Raw genomic sequence first — 19,210 nt, forward strand, 5'->3', positions numbered from 1 at the left:
CCAGTTATTTTCAAGACTCTTGTTACAAATTCAAGACACTGAAACAAAGAATTTTTCCTTCTAACTCACTTCTGCTTTGGAAAGGTTGACTAATCTCTGCAGTAACCTCTATGAAGATGACTTCTTTGTTTTTGAAATTATTTATCCTTTATTTGCTGAAAACATGGTGATATTTATACTAGTGTAGGACATTATAATGAAGCTATTAGAATAACAGTGCATATTAAATAAAAATCTCCTATGACAGTTGTCATTTGGTGATAGTATAAATCATTTGCTCTTTACTGAGCTGTCAGACCTCCACAAATTCCCTAAATTACACTTATTTTCTTCAACACCATCCCTTATATTATGTAAAGAGCTCCAGTTTCATAGTGATAGATGGTTTATCAGTATCTCTTGCCACAGTCTGAAATCTCTTGGAAATTTTTTGGTGTTCAGGTATCTTGGTATGGGTCTTTCTTAATCTTTCATGTGATTTGTAAATAATAAATACCTCTAACAAAGTAGAAGCAACCTGGACTACAGCTTGAAATACGAACAGTCTGAATACCTTCAGAAAATTCGCCCATCTTGGTGTACTTCTTCACTTCTTTGTTCCCAGCAATACCGAAGAGCGCAGCATGCTGAGCAAGAAGGGACACTTTGGGCCAAATCCATTCCTTAAAAACTGCAGCCAGTAATGGCAGAGACATCGATCCATAGCACATCGACTCACATACTATTGCATATCAAAGAAACAACTTGTTCCTAGCCTCCTATAAAAAACTTCTAATCCTTAATAAAAAGCCAAAAGACACAATTGCAAGGAAAGAAACACCAAAACTTAAAACATTCCTGCTTCAACAGAAAAAGGTAGCTGACAAAATTCCAAAAGAAGGTTTCTGCGATGTAGATGCCGATTTATTAGCTATCTGACTAAGAGCAGCAACTCTTATTCCCTTTAACAATCAGTATAAATCAAAAGTGAATGGGGATGACACACAGATCAGTGAGCAGCCATTTGGCAACAGTGAACTGGAGACTCCACCAACATGAAATGCTCAGCTACAGCAGGAAGTTTTCATATCCATTACCCCCTGTCTCTTTTCCCCCTCTTCTCTTTTTCCTAATTTAATTAGAGAGATCTTTTCTGTTGTTTCAGTAACTAGAACTCTAAACAATGTTAAAACATAAGTATGAATTTTCTAATACGATCTTGGGGTTTTTTTTGTTGTTGTTTTACTTCTAGCTGAGTACACAGATTGATGTTAATCCATATTTACTATATTGTACCACTATTTACCAATTCAAAATGCCCATAACTGCACTATTAAACTAGCTCCAGGATTACACTTGATTTTCATATATATTAAGCTACTTTTTAGTCTATAATTAATTCACATAGTGATTACATTTCCTTCTGTTTGCACTTACTGAAACATTAGAATATATTTGGGTGACTAAGAGAGTCATTAACAAAGACCAAAGTACCAAGTGTGCCTAGCAAGAAAATTAATTATTTTTTAACCTTTGTTTCAGGAAAAAGGAGAACTTTCTGCCTCATCAGTGAAACCACCTCTTCTGTGAGTTTATGTGGAATCCTGGAGACAAAGGAGCAAAATAGGCCCAGTTCTTATGATTACTGGATATGACTCTTACTGTCAGGCTTTGTAGCTTCTGGAGAAAATCAGATGTGCTTTTTAAAATATCTGTTCTGCACATGCAAAAACAGCCTTCTTACACATGGAAAACTGTATTAAATTAAAGGTGAAATGATAAAAGCAGAGAAAAAACGAGTTCTCACAAGACCCATCAGCACTACATAGTTCTTCATTCTGCTCTATTAATTCATTATGCACTGATATATGCAATAAGTTCAGAAGGAGATGCTTGGTTTTAAACTGTTATGCTATTGTTGGCCTGCACAGTAATGGCTTTGAGCATGCGATGCTTACAGTCAAGTGTCTGACAGACTCCAGACGTCTGAAACAGCAGTTTATTTAATCAATTGATCATAGGCATGTAGCTATACAGACAGGCTAAGCGAAGTCAGTTCTGCTCTTCCAAGACATGTATTTTTAACTTAAGAAATTTAACATCTTGCTTCATCTGGAGAAGTCATTTCCCACTCTACTCCCCTCTGCCCCCCGCTGCCATTTACAAAAACCCTAAAATAATGGGATTCAGACTTTTCTGGGCTACAGTACTACTACTTAAGCTGATACAGGACTATTGCATTAATTAGAGACAAATGAGATCACTTTCCATGTTTTAACTAATTTGTCAAGAAATAGGATAACGCTGAGGAAGGCTGACTTCAGTTTCTAAATTCTTCAAAATAAGTTAACACAGACTCTGCTAACCACAAGGATGGATTTACTTCTTCAGTTCTGCTGCTTGTGCTTTTAAATCCAGGCTGATGAACCTCTACTTTTAGACAATTCATTAGGACTGAAGGTGCAGTGATTCAGACTATATACTCTGTTAAGGAGGCTGGAGTCAGGTAGGGATCTACCAAAAGTCACTGAGATCATCCCTTGCAAGCCTACCTGGAGCAACAATGATTTATCACCTCCTGGCAACCTCTGCAGTAGTCTTGGGTCTTGGCCAGAATTCTCATCCCACTCCCAATGAAATCAGTGATGAATTTCCCAGTGTCTTCCCTAGGAGTCAGCCCAGCTTTTAAAGCTGCCCTCACATGGCAAGACTCCATGCAGCACTGTCTGATCTTCCTTCCCAACACATCTGCCTCCACATCGTACAGGAAAATATAGTGCACACCCCTGTGCCTGCAGACACAAATCTGACCCAAAAGCTACTGACGTGCTGGATCTCGGTTAAGTGCTTTTCTTTCTCCTTCTGGTTATTTAATTTATTATCTATTGCATTTGCACATAAACAGACATTTAATTTTCAAATCAGGAAACCTGGATAATGTATTTATGAAACATCTGGTACTCTGTATATTTAAAACACACAATGAAAGTGAATATAGAAAAATTGGAGATCTATCTGGAGAAAACAATATCTACGCCCTGGAAGACCTTACAGCAATGGGAAAACTTACTGACTTCATCCTGGCAGAATCTACTGGGGCAAAACTTCTGCAGAAGATGAAAGTTACCTGTACTGGGATTGCATCCAGTGGGTATTACGCTGAAGTCCAGAAAACCTTCACATACTTGAACAGTTAGCCCACTTAAGGGCTTCTCCCAGAAATCCGTAACACATGGAAGTTATAAAAAGTGGACTGCATATTTTACTTTTTATCTAACTGGCTATTTCCTTTCAAGTATTTCTTGGCAATTTTTCCAACAAATAGTAGGAATGAATTCACCAGACAATGCCAAATAAAAAGTAGTATAAAATGTAGCCCAGAATTTGGTATGACCATGGAATTCTGGACAACCATCATATTTGAGGCATGGATTTTGATATTGGCTTTGCTTCTAGCTGGTCACTGGTCAGAAAATGATGGATCTTTGTTCTTTTTCTGCTTAACATGGGTGAAGGAACCTGTTCGTATCATTGATTTTTGAATTTTCAAAATGTTGATTTTTGCATAACACTGGTAAGATGCACCACAAAATGAGGGACTAAAATGAAAAGAGACTTACCTCTGACCTGCGTCCTCTGTTGACATACACACATACAGGGCTGAAGGCGCCGCTGCCGCAGACGTACAGGTGTGTGCGATTGTACGACTGTATCACACGGACAAAATTTCCACACCCATGCTGCAGGGAATACAGAGAAAAATAATTTCACATTGGCAAATGTTATTAGACACTGGGAACTCTAGGGGACAGAGACAGTTTATAATTTTAATAATATCATGAAAACAGCTACAACATTTGGTAGTCTCTGGATTTGAATAGCTGTAGACTTCTGTTTTATTCTCATGCCATTTTGCCTAGTCTGGGAACTGGGCATTCATAGAGAACTATAGAGGAGTTATAGAGAAGTGCATGTAACTTCCCCATCTTCACACAGAAATCTAATTTAGATCCACCGACTTCTCTGTACATTGCACGGGAAGAAGCAGGGCCTCTGCAGGAAAACAAGTAACCTTATGAAGTTTCCCTAAGGACACCTCCAAAACAGTCTCTTTTTTCCCCCTAATTTTTTCACCATAGCTGGAGATAATTAAAAAGCAAAGCAAACTCAAATCTCAGATCCCATTATTTCTATACACAATATCTTTCCAAAACTTTAAAACTCTGAACAACATCAAGGAAGTTTGCAGTGAATTGTTGCTTCATCCTGAAGATCAACAGTAGCATCTTCAAATCATCATGAAAACAAAAACAGAATGTTAAGGGCCACATGGGTTCACATCATCAGATTTAGTTTTCTCCTTCCAGCACATCCCTTTCTTTTCTTGCTTTTCCTTTTTTGACTATGATCAACTGTTCATGCACTTTAGGTTGAAAATAGGTAATTTTTTGAATGCTTTTTCTTACTGAGATCACAGAATTGCCTTCATATTCAATCACCCAAATCTTCACCAAAGACAGTGAGAATTGCACATGTTCAGTGAGCACAAGATTGCAAACTGTGTCATCAGTCATCTTCATGAAAATCAGTAGAGTTAATCCTTGTTCAGCAGACTTCACAGTTTATTTATATTTAAAGGCATTCACATTTTTTGTTCAGCAGGAGCTGGTACCGTACTACAATATCTGAACACTGGCGCATAACTGTAGGTAGTTCAGAGTTCATAGAAGGAGTTTCTCTACAGGGAACACTGCGTGTCCTCAGTTAAGTGTTGACTTTAGCTATATCTGAAAAACCCTTTAACACAGTCAAAACACATTGTTTCTCTAAAGCTGAGGACTGTTCCTAAATGTTTCCATTTTCTCATATCCAGCTATCTCAGTTTGGGTCCAAGATGGCTTTAGTAATGTCTTGTTGTCAAAATCATGTTTTTTTCAGTACTGTCCATCCACATTGCAGCTGTGGAAAGGGAAGCAGGACAGGCGAGGGTATACCACTAGCTTCTATATGCCAGAGTGTAAGATGATGCTTTCCTTTCTTTCTGTTTGCAGAAAACTTTTCTAGAAGACACTTAGATAAAGGATTACATGCTGAGAAATCTCAGAATTAAAGTCTTCAGGGATCAGGACCAGAAAACAATGTCTACATGAACAGTACTGGTACCTGGCACTTGCTACGCTGCTTCACCACCATGCCATGAACCTTCCAAAGTGTCTATGGCAAGAACACAGGGGTGGTTTGATGAACAGCTCTTTTCTTTAAGGACAGCCTTCTGGGGTAACCATCTGACACATACTGTGTCTTCGCGTCTCTTCACTCATGATTCACACACAAGTAACACAAGCAGGCTCAACACCAGCATTATCATATTTTAATGCTGTCCAGCAGGAAGACCATTTTATGATCTTCTCTGAACCATTGCCCATCTCTTTAATGTTGAATCACTGAAAGCCATCTGCCATCTGCTACGTGATTAATCTAGGTACTGCACTGTGACTCCACAACCCAACAAAGCACAAAATTGTTATTTCATAATACATTCTGTAGGATTGCCATTCAAGAGCACCTACACTTCAGTTTATTTCCCTTTCCTTGATATTGAAGTACTTTGAGCTTTTAAATCACTCGGGTCTGAGGTGATGTGAAACAGTTGACTTTATGATGCATGTTTGTCAAAGGCAGTGGCTAAGCTCTAGATATTCATGTATTACCAGTGACAGTTGACTTTATGATGGATGTTTGTCAAAGGCAGTGGCTAAGCTCTAGATATTCATGTATTACCAGTGCTTCTCTTGGAGCTGATACCAACTTTTACTCCATAACAATCTAAGACAAGCGTGTAATGTGGTGAACCAATCAGCATGTAACAAGTTGCCCAGGGAAGTGGTGGAGTCCCCATCCCTGGAGGTGTTCAAAAAACATGTAGATGTGGCACTTCAGGACATGGTTTAGTAGGCACGGTGGTGTTGTGGTGACGGTTGGACTTGATGGTCTTCGAGGTCTTTTCCAACCTTAATGATTCTATGATTCTACAATTTGTATTTCTAAGAGTATATAGTTGTTGTGACTCTGCTAAGCGGTATGCTAGCCTTGTGGAATTATCACCTAGCACCCATATCTGTGCAAATATGCAATAAAGACAATACCTCTGCTCTATGTGTATATTGGTGTGCTGCATACCAGGTAAATGATCCCACTTTTGGGGCACCAGTGTCTGGGTAACTGCCTTACTGTAGACATCTGTAAGTCAGACATCTATGCCCTAGGATCTCGCCACAGTAAATGCAGAAGTATAGATGTCATTGTAATTTAAGTATTCAAGTTAGCCTCATGAACGTACTATTTAGAGGTGACAATTTCTTTTCAGTAATGAAAAAGGCAACCAAAGATGACAAATTCAGACACCATTGTTTGTCTAACGGTCAGGCAAACGAACCCTCCCTGAAACTCCTTCGAAAAGAATTTGCTGATCGCGTGAAGTGCTTTACTTGCAGCTCCAAGTCTATCTATTATTCTTTTACCTTGTGATAATCAGTATTTTCTAATAGGCCCAACATTATCATGCATTCGGTCCTTCCCTTTTTTATTTTCTTTTTTTAATGTGACAAATTCTAATTCAATTGAAACTCTTAATTCTTCTGAATTCATTCTCTGTTTCTTGCATTATTATCAGGAGTGAAACTCACAGGAATGCTATTGAAATTCAACTATAAATTTTAAGTTCCAAACATTGGGTTTTCTTTTTCTCATTATTTCAGTGAGCCTTCAATAACAGACATCATTGATTTTAGTGAGAGTAGCAGCTACTTTTCAGTGCTTTTATTTTTATCTTTTAAACTTGAGGACAAATACTAAGAAACTTAATGTCAAATTCTATTTTTGGAACTTCATTTTGCTTCTGCAATGCACAGCTGGGATTGAAAAAAATCAGTTAAAGTTGATGCTCATACACATTCTTCATTAACTATGTTACAATATATTAGCTGTACTCACAATTAAGCTGCTGTTAAAAACAGAGGTTTTATCCAGAAATCTGTCCACTAATGCAACAGGATTTGGTTACTTCAGTATGATTACAAGCTAGGAAAGTCCCACCACTAAATATCCAACATTAAAAATTCTCTGGAGAGATCCTGTGGATCATATATTTTGCATACTGCCTTCTGCTTAGAGTGTCATCATATGATGGAAACACGAGTAAGAGGAATGAACTTCTGTATTTCAAAGAGAAGAAGATTCCTTAACCAGTCTATCACAAGTTGATGATGTAGTTGACTTAGTAAGTAGGTTCAACATTAATCACCATTAATAAAGCTATACATTTTGTTTTCACATTTAGCACAACTTAACAGGCCACTAGCTATAGAATGTACCGCACACTGTAGTAACCAGAAAAATGTAAAAAAGTGTAGAAAAATAGGACATTCAACAGGAAAAATACTTGTTCTTCGCTATGGTCGTTATCAGGAAAGAAAGCAGATAAGCTGCCATACCAATAATAATATAATCATTCATAAAGAATCATTCTGATGCTCTGCAGCAATATAGTGAATTTCTCTCCACAGTTGTGAAAAAGCAATATTACAGCAACACTCCAGTAGGCCAGCCTTCTGGTTTCCTTACATTCATCAGCATTTGCAACAGATTTTCAAAATACAGCCCACATGTATTTTTCTTACAAAATGGACTCCAGTGAATTATTGTAACATTGCAGTAACTGAACTGCATATCATCTGTAGGCTTAGTGAAAATGTGCAGCTAAAATAAATAGAAATATTAGGCATGATACAGAGACCTCTGCAATAAACAACAGTTTTTATACTAAATTCAGTGGACTTTGCATTAATCCTATCACTTCTGAAATTAAAAGCTGTATTTACATACACCTGCTTATGTCCTCCAGTCACTTCATCAATGATTATCCTAGATACATGCTGAGGAGTGTGCTCCAAAGACAACTATACTTAATGTGAAGGCTTCCGATTTCCATAGTTTTTTTTCTCAAACCAAAATATAAGCAAAATTTTCTTATTTTTTCTCATAAACTTAGCAGTGAGAAACTGCAATTTTCTAGGTCTGATTAGATTCTGAATTCTAATACTAAAATATCAGTTGGAAAACAGCTATATCTGAAGAGTTAAAAAGAAAACCAGGTTAAAGACCTTTAGGTGCTGCTGAAGTGTTAAAAAGTAAAAAGGTAACTGAATAGAATTGAAATGTGACTTTCTGCTTTTTTTTTTTACAACTTAGCTGTCTTCTGTGAATAAAATCTAGGCATATGCAGACTGTAAGTTCAAATTAGTTTAGGAAGATAACCATATTAACACACAACTCTGCCAAAGACAGGATCTGCTCTATAGTACCATTCACTGGGTCTCTCAAAATAGCTCATTTCTATCTATTATCCATACAGAGAGCATTGGGAAATTACCTTGCTTTGGAAAGTGTCTGCATTTAGACGGAAGAACTATCACCCACAGTGCAAAATGACCCAACATAACTGCTCCATGTTCTGTGCTTCCCATGATTTCGGAGAGAATTTTTACCTCTTTCCAGTAAAGCATACTGGTTTCCAAATACTTATTTGGGCATTGTTTTGTGGAAGTAATGGAAAGAGGCATTTGGGGTGTTCCTGACTCTGACGTCTTCAGGCTGCAGACAGTGGGTACCACCTGCCTGTAGAGTCTGATCCTGGCGTGAGCAGACAGCTAGGGCACTTCCCCACACTGAACAGACTGTTGGGCATCATCCTCAGGACATATCTGGAAAAGTACTGTTACCTAGTTTCACCAGTAACAAGAAAAAAAGGCAAGGAAGTGGACAATGCATATCTTTTTCCATCTGTCAAAGTCTGAAGGTGCATTCTATTTACATAGCCTGTTTTTTCATAATTTCACTTTATCATTTGGCCTGCAGAGTATTTAAAAAGCAAAACAAACATTTCGTTCATTTTGGCTGCACTCAAGGTGCTCTTACTTTACTGCCAAGTATGTAATTTGTGTATGTGTGTGCATGTGCGTGTGGATTATAACTTACTGTAGGATCTTTGCCAGCCATTTTGCACTCTTCAACCTTGTTTGCTGACGCTGGCCAGAAAATCTGTAAGGAAAGAAATGTCTTTTAATTAACGTATTTATTACATAACTTGTTTCTTAATGAAAAACAAAAAGCATTTCACTGCGTAACTTAGATTGCTAAGTTAATATTTTGATATCTTTTACACCTTGATTATAAGGCAAAAAATACTTTCATTGGTAAATGGAAACAACTTTCTGTCTTAGCATGCAGTAAACAAAATAAAGGCCCAGGTCATTGACTGATACAAATTAATTTTATTAAATATTTTTAAGAGAAGTTAATCAATTTTTTTAAACTTCTCCATTCTATGTAAGAGATATTTTCATCGTCATTGTCTAAATTACTGTTCATCTTTACTTTTTTGCTGTTATTAAACTTCTAGAAATTGTTCACACTAGAAACCAGAAGACTAAATTATTGAAAGAAGGGTTCTTGTAAAAAAAATTCACTTTTAACAGTAAAGGTTTGGATATCTTACAATAAAACCTGCTTAAAATCCTAAGATTTCATGTTGATTTCTTGATTTCTTTCCAAGATATCTTGCACTACAGTTTTCCAACAAACATCTCAATGTTGGAACATTTATCTGATCTACATTCAAACTCTAAAGTTATTGAGCTTCTTCCATTATTTATTTTGATTTTGAAATAGAAAACACATCCATTAGGAATCTCTAGAAATTTATTAGGTGAGAGAGTCTGATAACATTTAGCCTCAAGATAACATAAATAATAGCATTAAAAGATCTCTGTGTATATATATATACACACATATGTATGCAGAGATTTGTAGGTACATATGCATATGTACATAGAGTTTCTACGGAGGCATAAGATTAGCAAAGTGAACCTGTTATAAAAGTAAATAAACAAACACAAGAATGTGTGAAAACTCAGAGGTTGATTCTGAGCCTAATACTGGGTAATCCCATTAGCTGCTAGAAAATTTCAGGTGCTTTTTCTTTCTGTTGATTTTTTTTTTATTCTTATTTTTCCAGGCCTAAATACACTGTTGAAATGCCTCACAGCTTTATACTGCAGAATATATTTCATGCAACAGAGGCGTTCCTACCTAACCGAGCTCTGCACAGAATAAAAAACAACCTGCTAAGGGAAGGCTGGAGGGTGCTGTGCGAGAGCAGAGCAGCTCCCAGACAAGGGTGGCCGGATCACTGGTGAGACGGGAATTAGAAAAAAGTCACACAAGCTGTTTCAGATCAGAGAAGGCAACCTCATTCCAGATGAAGATTTCTGTACCATTAGCAGGAGGAAAGGCACGTTCACGCTGTCACACAAGAGGCATTTAATTTAAATGTGTAAGTTAGAGTTAGCCTCCCTGGACTCCCTGCACAATCAATTCAGGCAGACAGGCATGTCCAGAGGGTGATCCAGAGCAAAGCCTAATTTAACTGCTCTTAATCACCCTCCAGTGGGGCCTCTCTCTCTCTCCTGACACATTAAAAGCCTTGCCTCTTAAGGAAGGCATTTAACTTTGCTGCTGTAAGCTGGATATCTCTACCCTTCAATACTCCTGAGGTACAGTAATAAAGCCCATAGATTAAAGGATCAGATGAACGTGGTAGAACAAGGCCTTTACGGTACACTTCAAGGTAGTGTTGTAGCTGTGATAGTCTACAGATAGGCAAGGCAAAGTCTGTAGAGAAATAATATCTCAACAGTCAGGCTTCTGGGCACACAAGTACTTCTGCAGGCCACCTATTTTAAAAGCAAAGAAGCTGGATGTAAACTGGCTCTGGAAACAAAACATCAATTTGAAAATAGATTAAACATTTGATAATTTAATTATCATCCTATAGAGGTTGCCTACTACAGTTTGGAGAGGTAGGACACAGAGAGTCATTAGAAAATGGCATATCGGTAAGTGAGAGTAGCCAGAAAAGAGCTGGCATCAAGAGGGAGAAGAGGGTCACAGTGTCCAAAAAACCTGAAACGAGACATGTCCCAGCTACCCAACTGAAGGGCGAGACCTGACACAGACATAACAAAGACTGGAAAATAGTTTGGTGATTAGGCCTCAAAATGCAAAACAAAAATAAATGTAGCCAAAGGTTAAAGGCAACTCTGTCCCTGTTGCTTTTTCCTTATGGTCTGAAAATTATTGCATGTATCTTATTCTTCCTTGCAGCCTTCTTTTAAAAGTGTATGTCTGAATTATCTTAAATCTTGGAGAGGAGTGGAAACCATCAACCCATACAAATTTTCTTTATGAGGCCAAGTCACACTAAATGTTGCTTCAAAATGAGTAAACAGGTCAGTTTTTAAATGGTGTTTCAGGAGCAGTCAAGTTAATAGCTTGTTCATTTTTCATTAGACATAAAACAAGGACTAACAGTTCAGTAAGGTGCAGGCCTGGACTTTTGCCAGCTGCAAAATAATGAAATACACATTTTTTCTCTGAAAAAGAAAGGCATAGACTAAAACAACCTTGGATTCTCAAAATACGTCTTCAACTTACACTGAGAGGGTCCTGGCTTATATTATTAATATTCAAAGACAGAATATGATCTTTGCTGCCCACGTAGATCCGATCCTGATCTTCATCCATGAATAATATCCTGTAATCTAGGGGACTGTGGGATATTCTGTGATATTCGGAGGTCTTCGTTTCTTGGAGCTCTGCAACAGTAAAGACAACAAGTTAGTAAAGCAGTTCAGTTGCATTTCTTGCTTCACAACTGTATTTTTTTCTAATTAAAGGCATCTTTGAACACAAGCAGGGTCGATAAGAGAAGAAAACCCCTCATCAGACACTTTGTACTAATGCAGTGGTTGAGTTCAAACAAATTTTCCTTTCCCAGTTTGGATGTAATTTTTTTGTACATTAAGTAGCTAGATGTATCTCATAAAAATAAGGAATTGCTGTTATTCATTCATCTAATTCATTCTGATTTTAATGGATATGATTATTTACAGCTTTGGTTTTTAAGGAAGATCGTATATTAAAGTAATCAAGGTGGTCAATACATTTTGAAGTTTACGACAGCAAAAAATCTATAAGATCAATGAAAACTACATAAGAAGAGTTTATTTTCTTTTCCTAACAGGGGGCTTCACTAAGAACAGGTTTTTATCATTTTCAAGGTTAAACTTGTTTTTCAGTTCTTCATCACCATACACAGCTTATTTAAAAGGAAAAAAAAAAACGTATTCAGTCAAACTTAAATATATCCATTTATTCAATTACTTGTTTATGGGATTTGGACAAAACTACCAGAACTGTAGAACTAGCTCTGTTTTTCCACACAAAACTTTCTTCAATTAAGTGAAATGAAAAACATCCTTTGATCTCAGTAGTGCAGTATCAGGCCTGTTATAGGAATAGCAGAAGTATCTGCAATACAAGTATTACTTGCTGCCCTTAAGAAAGCTCAGCCTTCCTTTATTTGCTTGGTCAATATATTTTGGCCCCCATTCAGATTATGTTTCTTTTCAATAATAACAGAATGGAAAAAGAAAACTTTAATAATCAATTTCCCCCTATTCAAATATTTCACATATAATTATGCTTTCTCACCTCATGAGCAGTATCATTGGATTGTGTTCCCTGTGACTCTAAAAGGGTGGCAAATACACAGTACATACAAAAATGAAGCCCTGCTATAATGTTTATTCATAAATCTAAGAACTGAGTCCATATCTCTTTTGCAAACTGTTTGTCTGGGACAGTATGGCTTGTCACTGTTGCTAATTCCCAGCTTTTACTAAAGGCAGTTTGTGCTCATTAGTCCTCTATGCGTTTTAGATAACAAGCTTAATGTGGGCTAATGATATTTTGGAAAATAAAACTCTCAAAACAAAAATATTTCTGCATGTTTGCCCTGTTAAAAAAAAAACACCAAAAAAAACCTGTGTCTAAAGTATGCACTTTCTGTAAAACACATATTTAGCTGGAAGCATAATTTTTTCTTTGAAAATTACTTGGAGAGCAGTATTCACAAGCTGTAGATGACATACAGGCAAAGTCTGCAGCCTTGGGACTTATACCTGCCTACTAGAAATCTAATGACTGAAAAACATTTAACAGTATATGATTTGCACTGATAAATATGATATATAACTCAGTTTTAATTGAGTGCTAAATAGTTTCAAAGAAAGATGGAAAATATCTTCAGTTACTGAAAGATATGATGTTTTGATTCACTTAGATGTGTGCTTTCAGAAGCTAAAGGTTGCCTATATGCATTTATTCATGGTAATATTAAAAAAATTAAGAAATAATATTTCTATTTCATATGTCCCTCAATAAAAGATAAACATACAATGAAGATTTACAGCTTCTGCACCCAGAAGCTTAAACTGAAACTGTACTCATTAAATACATATGAAAATTGTGCACACATTTTCAGTAGACTTTCATCAGTGCTTGAAAAATCGTTTTATTTTATTTTAAAAAAGATCCTCCCTGTAAGCTTTTAGCTAGGCCTTTCAAAGGCATCTGGGAGACTCACTAGCATAGTGCCATTAAAATGTATTCCCTTTGTTCTTTCTGAAATCCTCAGACTGACCTTTCATAGCAAGCCTGAGAAGCTAGCGCTCATCCCTCTTCCTGGTGGCCTTATTAACTTTATTGTAATTTTTGGCAGCTGTAAGGCGAAACTTCGCCTTCCCATAACTATGTATTTGATATCCTAGGAAAGCATACATAAACTGGGAGAGGCAGTAGTTTCCCACACAACAGTGGGTAAATGTGAGCTCAGTGATTGCCCAGTATAATGCCCCTCCTTACTGCTTCAACAACTGATAATGATTGACAATGAGTAAACCACGACTGACATAAAAGATGATCAAGATCACCATGATTGTTTTTAAGCAGGAGACAAAAATAGCAACAGATACTTGATTTCCACAATTTTCATTTATTAAAAACCATTATTCTCCTGGAACTGTAACCTCTTTGCAATGGTATCACTCTTTCTGAGGCACCTGAAGGGTAATCTATCTCCACCAAGCCGCTGCTGAGGAGAATACCTCATGACATGCCACCAGACTACGGAAAAACAACACCATTCATAAGAGGGAAAGAAAGCCCTGAAACAAATACTCTCATACAGATCGATTAGTTTTATTTTTTTCAGTGCTGAAGCTTACAGTTTATTAGTCTCTTAGGGCTACTCAAGCAAGTGGGGAGAGAACTTATAATTGATCAAATTTTCTTTTCATTTAACAATATTTGCCACACAGTAACCCAAGAAAATTAGATTTTTTAAAGATTTACTATGTCAGTGTTGTAACCTGGAAAAAGCAGTGGCTGGAAAGATGCTTTAAGTTCTTACGCATTCCTTTTCATCTCCTAAAGTTTTTGTAAAAAAGTGATGCAAGCATTTGTTGACCTGCAAAGAAAATTCTATTCCATGCTAAGGGAATTCAACCAAACATTTAAGGCAGTAAACCCTTTACAAAGAACAATGTTGCAGACAGTTCTCTGTGAACATTAACAATTTTGCTTGGCAATAAAAAAAATTGTAATATATTCCATACACAAATAACTGTCATCATTAATGACACAAGAATAATCTTTGTTCATCTTTTTTTCGTCAGTCAGTGAATTTAGTTTTGGCTTTCCTCAATGATAAAGCCAATATCAACTTGCTCCCTAGTGTTAGAAATCTGATCTTAGAGGATAGGTTGTAGAGCTCTTGTCCCTTTTAATGAAAAACAAAGGTTTCAGTGAACTCTTTCCCCAGAGCTATTATTATTATTGAACGGCACGTTTTAGAGTTCCCAATGACTGGGATTTTTCATACACAGTGTACAGCTTACTGACATTAGGCAGTTTAACACCTACTCTTTAATCGTCCTTTTAATCCACCACAAAAAAATGTTAATGCAAGAATTATTTTTAAAAAAGTTGTGTTCTCACAGGAACAGCAACAAAATATTTGTGTAATATCTATTATTAACATCACAAAAGCCTTTGTAACACTCAAAATTCATTGTATTGTCCAGAACAAAACAAATTACAGCTATAAAAGACTGGAAATCCAGGAAGGTGAAGATACCTCCCCTGTGACAAACACAGCCTGTTATACCCAAATTGTCCAACCTGCATACGGGTATATGAGCTAGATCCACTTGTCAGGTTGTCCTCTGAACATCTTATTGAATCACTCAACATCAACCTTTCATCGCTCCTTAATTCAAATTCAGTGGTGTCACAATGCCGAAAACACAGCCAGACCTTCCTAATGGAAGGGATGTAATAATCCCTAATATGTAAGATAAGACCCTAATATAAGTGACTTCCTCAGTAGACATCTTATACCAATATACATATTTGATACATATGTTACTGAAACTAATACAACTTTTAGCAGGACCTTCCCAAAATACAATTATTTCTTATTCGCAGACCCACATAACCACTTCTTACTGAAAAGTTCAATATAATCAAGAAATCTTATTGAAGAGTTTGGTAAACTACAGCCATGGTATGCAAGCATCCCCAGCTCAAGTTCAAAGCACTGAGTTTATCCACAGATAAGCTGTGGATAAACTACGATATCTGAAAAACTACACACAGTCATCTCTGCGCTAGCAGGGCTTCTTTGAGCAAATCTAGGATGTTCTGTCAAGCTTTTAATTTAGGATCCTCTGTGGTAAAGTACAAGAAATAATATGTTTTCTTCCTCTTTCCTGCTGGCATAAGTATTCAGTCTCAGAAGGTTGTTTATGGGGAAGTTCAGAGCAGAAGCAGAGATTTGGTGTATGTGCCTCAAAAAAAGCAGGGAGTAAAACACAGCAATCCCGTTTCACACGCAGCAGGACAATGAAGGGGGCAAACATAGCTTTCCACAAAGATGGGCTACACCTCCCCAGGGAACCACTGCTGCCCAAACTGGCATGGATTTTACGTCGCCTTAGTGTTTTGGAAGTCAGCAGTACAATGCTGCCTTATTAATTCCCTCATGGGGTATGGGGTCCACAAACGACAGGCCTTGTGTAGATCTAGCAGTAGGCCTGACAATATGAGCTTCCAGTTAAGAAGACTGCAAGACTCTCTTAAGCCTCATTAAACCTTCAGTTTGTGCCAACAAATATGCCAGCCCATGCCAAATGTGAAACTGCAATGTAAAATCTCACCTTCTTCTAGGAACTGGAATGAAACCCATTTTCTCTGTCCCCCTCCCATTTTTTTCTTTATTTCCCCCCATAGAAATAAGTATTTAAGTAGAATGATGGTTTTGCATATAGTATCAAATGGAAATGGCACCCTTTCACTCAGAGGTCACTTCTGAACAGATGAAAAAGTAATTTGCACATATAAAATTACAGAGAGTCTGTACATAGTGTTGCTAGCATTAAAGGAATGGGAATATATTTTAAAAACTGAGTGGTATCTGCAAAGTTACAAAAAATTATTTGAAAAAATGCTTCAGCCATTATTATCAGCTCTGCTTTATTTTAGTTTAAATATTTTTCTTTGTATTTTGTATTGTGTAACTTCTGGTTTGTACCTTGTTAGCAGAAAGAACTGGAAAATAGCCAGTTAAAAGTTATCAGATTTCTTAAGAATGTAATAATTTTAACTTTTGTTTTCTTGGCCTTATTTCTGATTTTTCAGTTTAAAGACACAGAAGAAATAAATATATTATTTTTGTAGTTTACATAGTACCTGTGGAAAAAGTATGCTATTTATAATATTGCTCTTCAACTCTGTGAGGACACTATGTGACTGTTGAATTTTATGTATGTCAAGAGAACAAGGAAAGTATGACTAATTCCTCTAAAAACTTCAGAACAAGTCACCTTTGCACTGTCAATATTCCTTTTCTTTAAAGAAATCTGTATTGATTCCTTCTACTTAAGAGGATGAGATAAGAGAGCTGTTAAAGCATTTTGCCACTGCTCATGCAGCGTTCAAACTAAAACCCAACCCCCAGCCAGCTCTCAAGCAAAGCTGATTACAAATGGGTATGCAGTCATTTGCCCAAAGAGCCACAAGCAGCCAGATGTACTGCTAGTCAGTCCCTTGTGTGCCTTAACCACACGGGGCCCAAAAAGCTCAGGTGGACCTTTGACCTTTTCTTTATCTCTTTATCTTCTTTTCACGCACAAGAATTCTTTGCACTTTTTTTTTTAATGCTGTTAGAATGAAATCTGGCTTTTTAAGTAAGGAGGTAATAGGTTTATAAGGACTGGAAATCACAGACGTGCACAATTGCTAGCTTCTGAATCCGCCTGAAAGGGTTTCAATTACATTTTTATTGAAAAAAAAAGAAAGAGCAAGTGAGAGGGGAGAAAATAGATTTACAAGTGCTCATAAAATCACGGGCTAACTAATTAACGAGATCACTTGGAGGATAGGGAGGAAGGGAGTTCAGACAGTACAGGCTGAAACAGGAGCCCTCTTTGCCCAGAGCTAAAATGTATAATTTGCTAGTAGGAACCTTAACTGCTGTATTTGGAATGAGAGTAAATAAGACAGAAATGTCAACGATATCTGAATATGAGCTGGTTTAAATATACACCTTGAATACTTGTTGGTTTATTTGCTAAATGAGTTGAAAATATAATTTAAGCTTTACTGCACTGAGATAGGGCAGTCTTTTACAAATAGAAATAATAGCACCAAGGCAAAGTCATTGGAGAATCAGGCCCAGAGGTAGCTCTAGCATGTCTGAAGAACAATCTGTCACGTTGGGCAGCTCAACATACACATTAGGAGCAGAAACACACTCAATAGCTCTTTGTGAAGGGGACCATGTGCTGATAGGAAAAGACATACGAGTTAATAGTTGACCGTAAGCAGAGCGTTCACATATGTCAGTAGACAAGTTCTTTTTTTACAATTCATAAGACACACAGAAGTCCTAAAACCCTGGTAACTCATAGAGTTTACAAAGATCACAACGGAGCATTGGCTGGCTTTTGATATTGGGGCTTTTTAAAAGTCATAATGAAAGGGGAATAACTCATGACAGAATACTGTTTTATTAAAGCTATCAAAAACTATCAGCGAACTTTTCATCTTTGATTTTCTGCTTTGAAGAATGAAGCACGAGGGGCAGATCCACGGAGGTGTGGGCAGCTGCCAGTTTTGTGCAGAGGGAATGTGCTTTCTAAGCAAAGGCAAACACACAACGAGAGAAAGACGCTTGTGTGCGGCAAAATGTACTAACACGGCTCTGTGGCACATTCATCAACCCAACGTACACCACAAGGTTAAGTGCATTTTTATTGAAGCTTTACATTATGAAGAACAGACACTATTAAAATGTTGGTTCTTTTTTTTACTGACACTAGTATTATCATGATGAAATCATACCACATTCCACAATAGAATCCCCACTCCAAAACGAAGTGGGAAAATCTGTCAACTTTTTCCAAACTGCAGTTGCATAGCTATTCCAAGTCTTGCCAAATATTTCAGTATTGAGATTACTTCTTTGAGAATTATGCAAGACCACCCACATCCTCCACCTACCCGGGCTCGCTAGGCTGTAGACATAGGTAGGCATAATTCTTCTAGGCATAATTTTCAGATTATACCTCCACTTACCTACTGTAAACCTGGTATATTTTAACCATATATAATTTCTCTGAAGTCTGTACAGGTATTTCAATAAAAACATTGGAAAGTGGGCTTTTTATTTTTTAATAAGTAGTGTGCAGTTATAATTTTTCTGGTCATCAACTTTATCCCTTTGTATAATGGCAATTTCTAGGTTTTGTCTCAGAAGATGTCAAAAATACTGCCACTCTACAGAACTTTCCAGAAGAGGATATCTGATTTTTCAAATACTACCTTGCTCATTTCTACCCTTTATTAACCCGTCCAGGCTTTATTTTCACTTTTGGTCCCAAAACCAAAGAGACAACTTGGGCAAGTATGGAGAGCCATAAAGACAGGCCAGCTGGGTTTCAGATTACTGCAGCTGAGTTAGCCACATCAGATGGAAGCCAGTCTTCTCCATGTCTTGTGTATACAGAGCTTGTGTATAACAGCTCCACAGTGTGCAAACTGCTCTCCAAGAGCCGTAAGCTGCATACTTCAAAGTCTGCAGTTATACAGAGTTGCACAGAGTTATACAGAGTTTACCCTTTTGTTTCTTTCCAACAGACATGGAGAGAGTCCTTGCCACGTTGCCTAAGGCTGCACAAAGCTCAACCCATCTCACCAGCCTGGGTGCACA

The 19,210-nt window shown here is 37.1% G+C and overlaps 1 protein-coding gene across 1 annotated transcript in view; it reads right to left on the reverse strand.

Annotated features, from left to right (window-relative positions):
- The window catches only part of SEMA3C (semaphorin 3C), a 128,096-nt gene that overhangs the window by 44,742 nt on the left and 64,144 nt on the right, over positions 1-19,210 (reverse strand). The window contains exons 3-5 of the mRNA XM_075428503.1: positions 11,533-11,693; positions 9,016-9,078; positions 3,600-3,719 (exon numbers count right to left, since the gene is read on the reverse strand). Coding sequence (XP_075284618.1) covers positions 3,600-3,719; positions 9,016-9,078; positions 11,533-11,693 — 344 coding nt within the window. The remainder of the gene's footprint in view (positions 1-3,599; positions 3,720-9,015; positions 9,079-11,532; positions 11,694-19,210) is intronic.

Source organism: Opisthocomus hoazin, chromosome 8 (genome assembly GCF_030867145.1).
Source record: "Opisthocomus hoazin isolate bOpiHoa1 chromosome 8, bOpiHoa1.hap1, whole genome shotgun sequence".
Lineage (NCBI taxonomy): Eukaryota > Metazoa > Chordata > Aves > Opisthocomiformes > Opisthocomidae > Opisthocomus > Opisthocomus hoazin.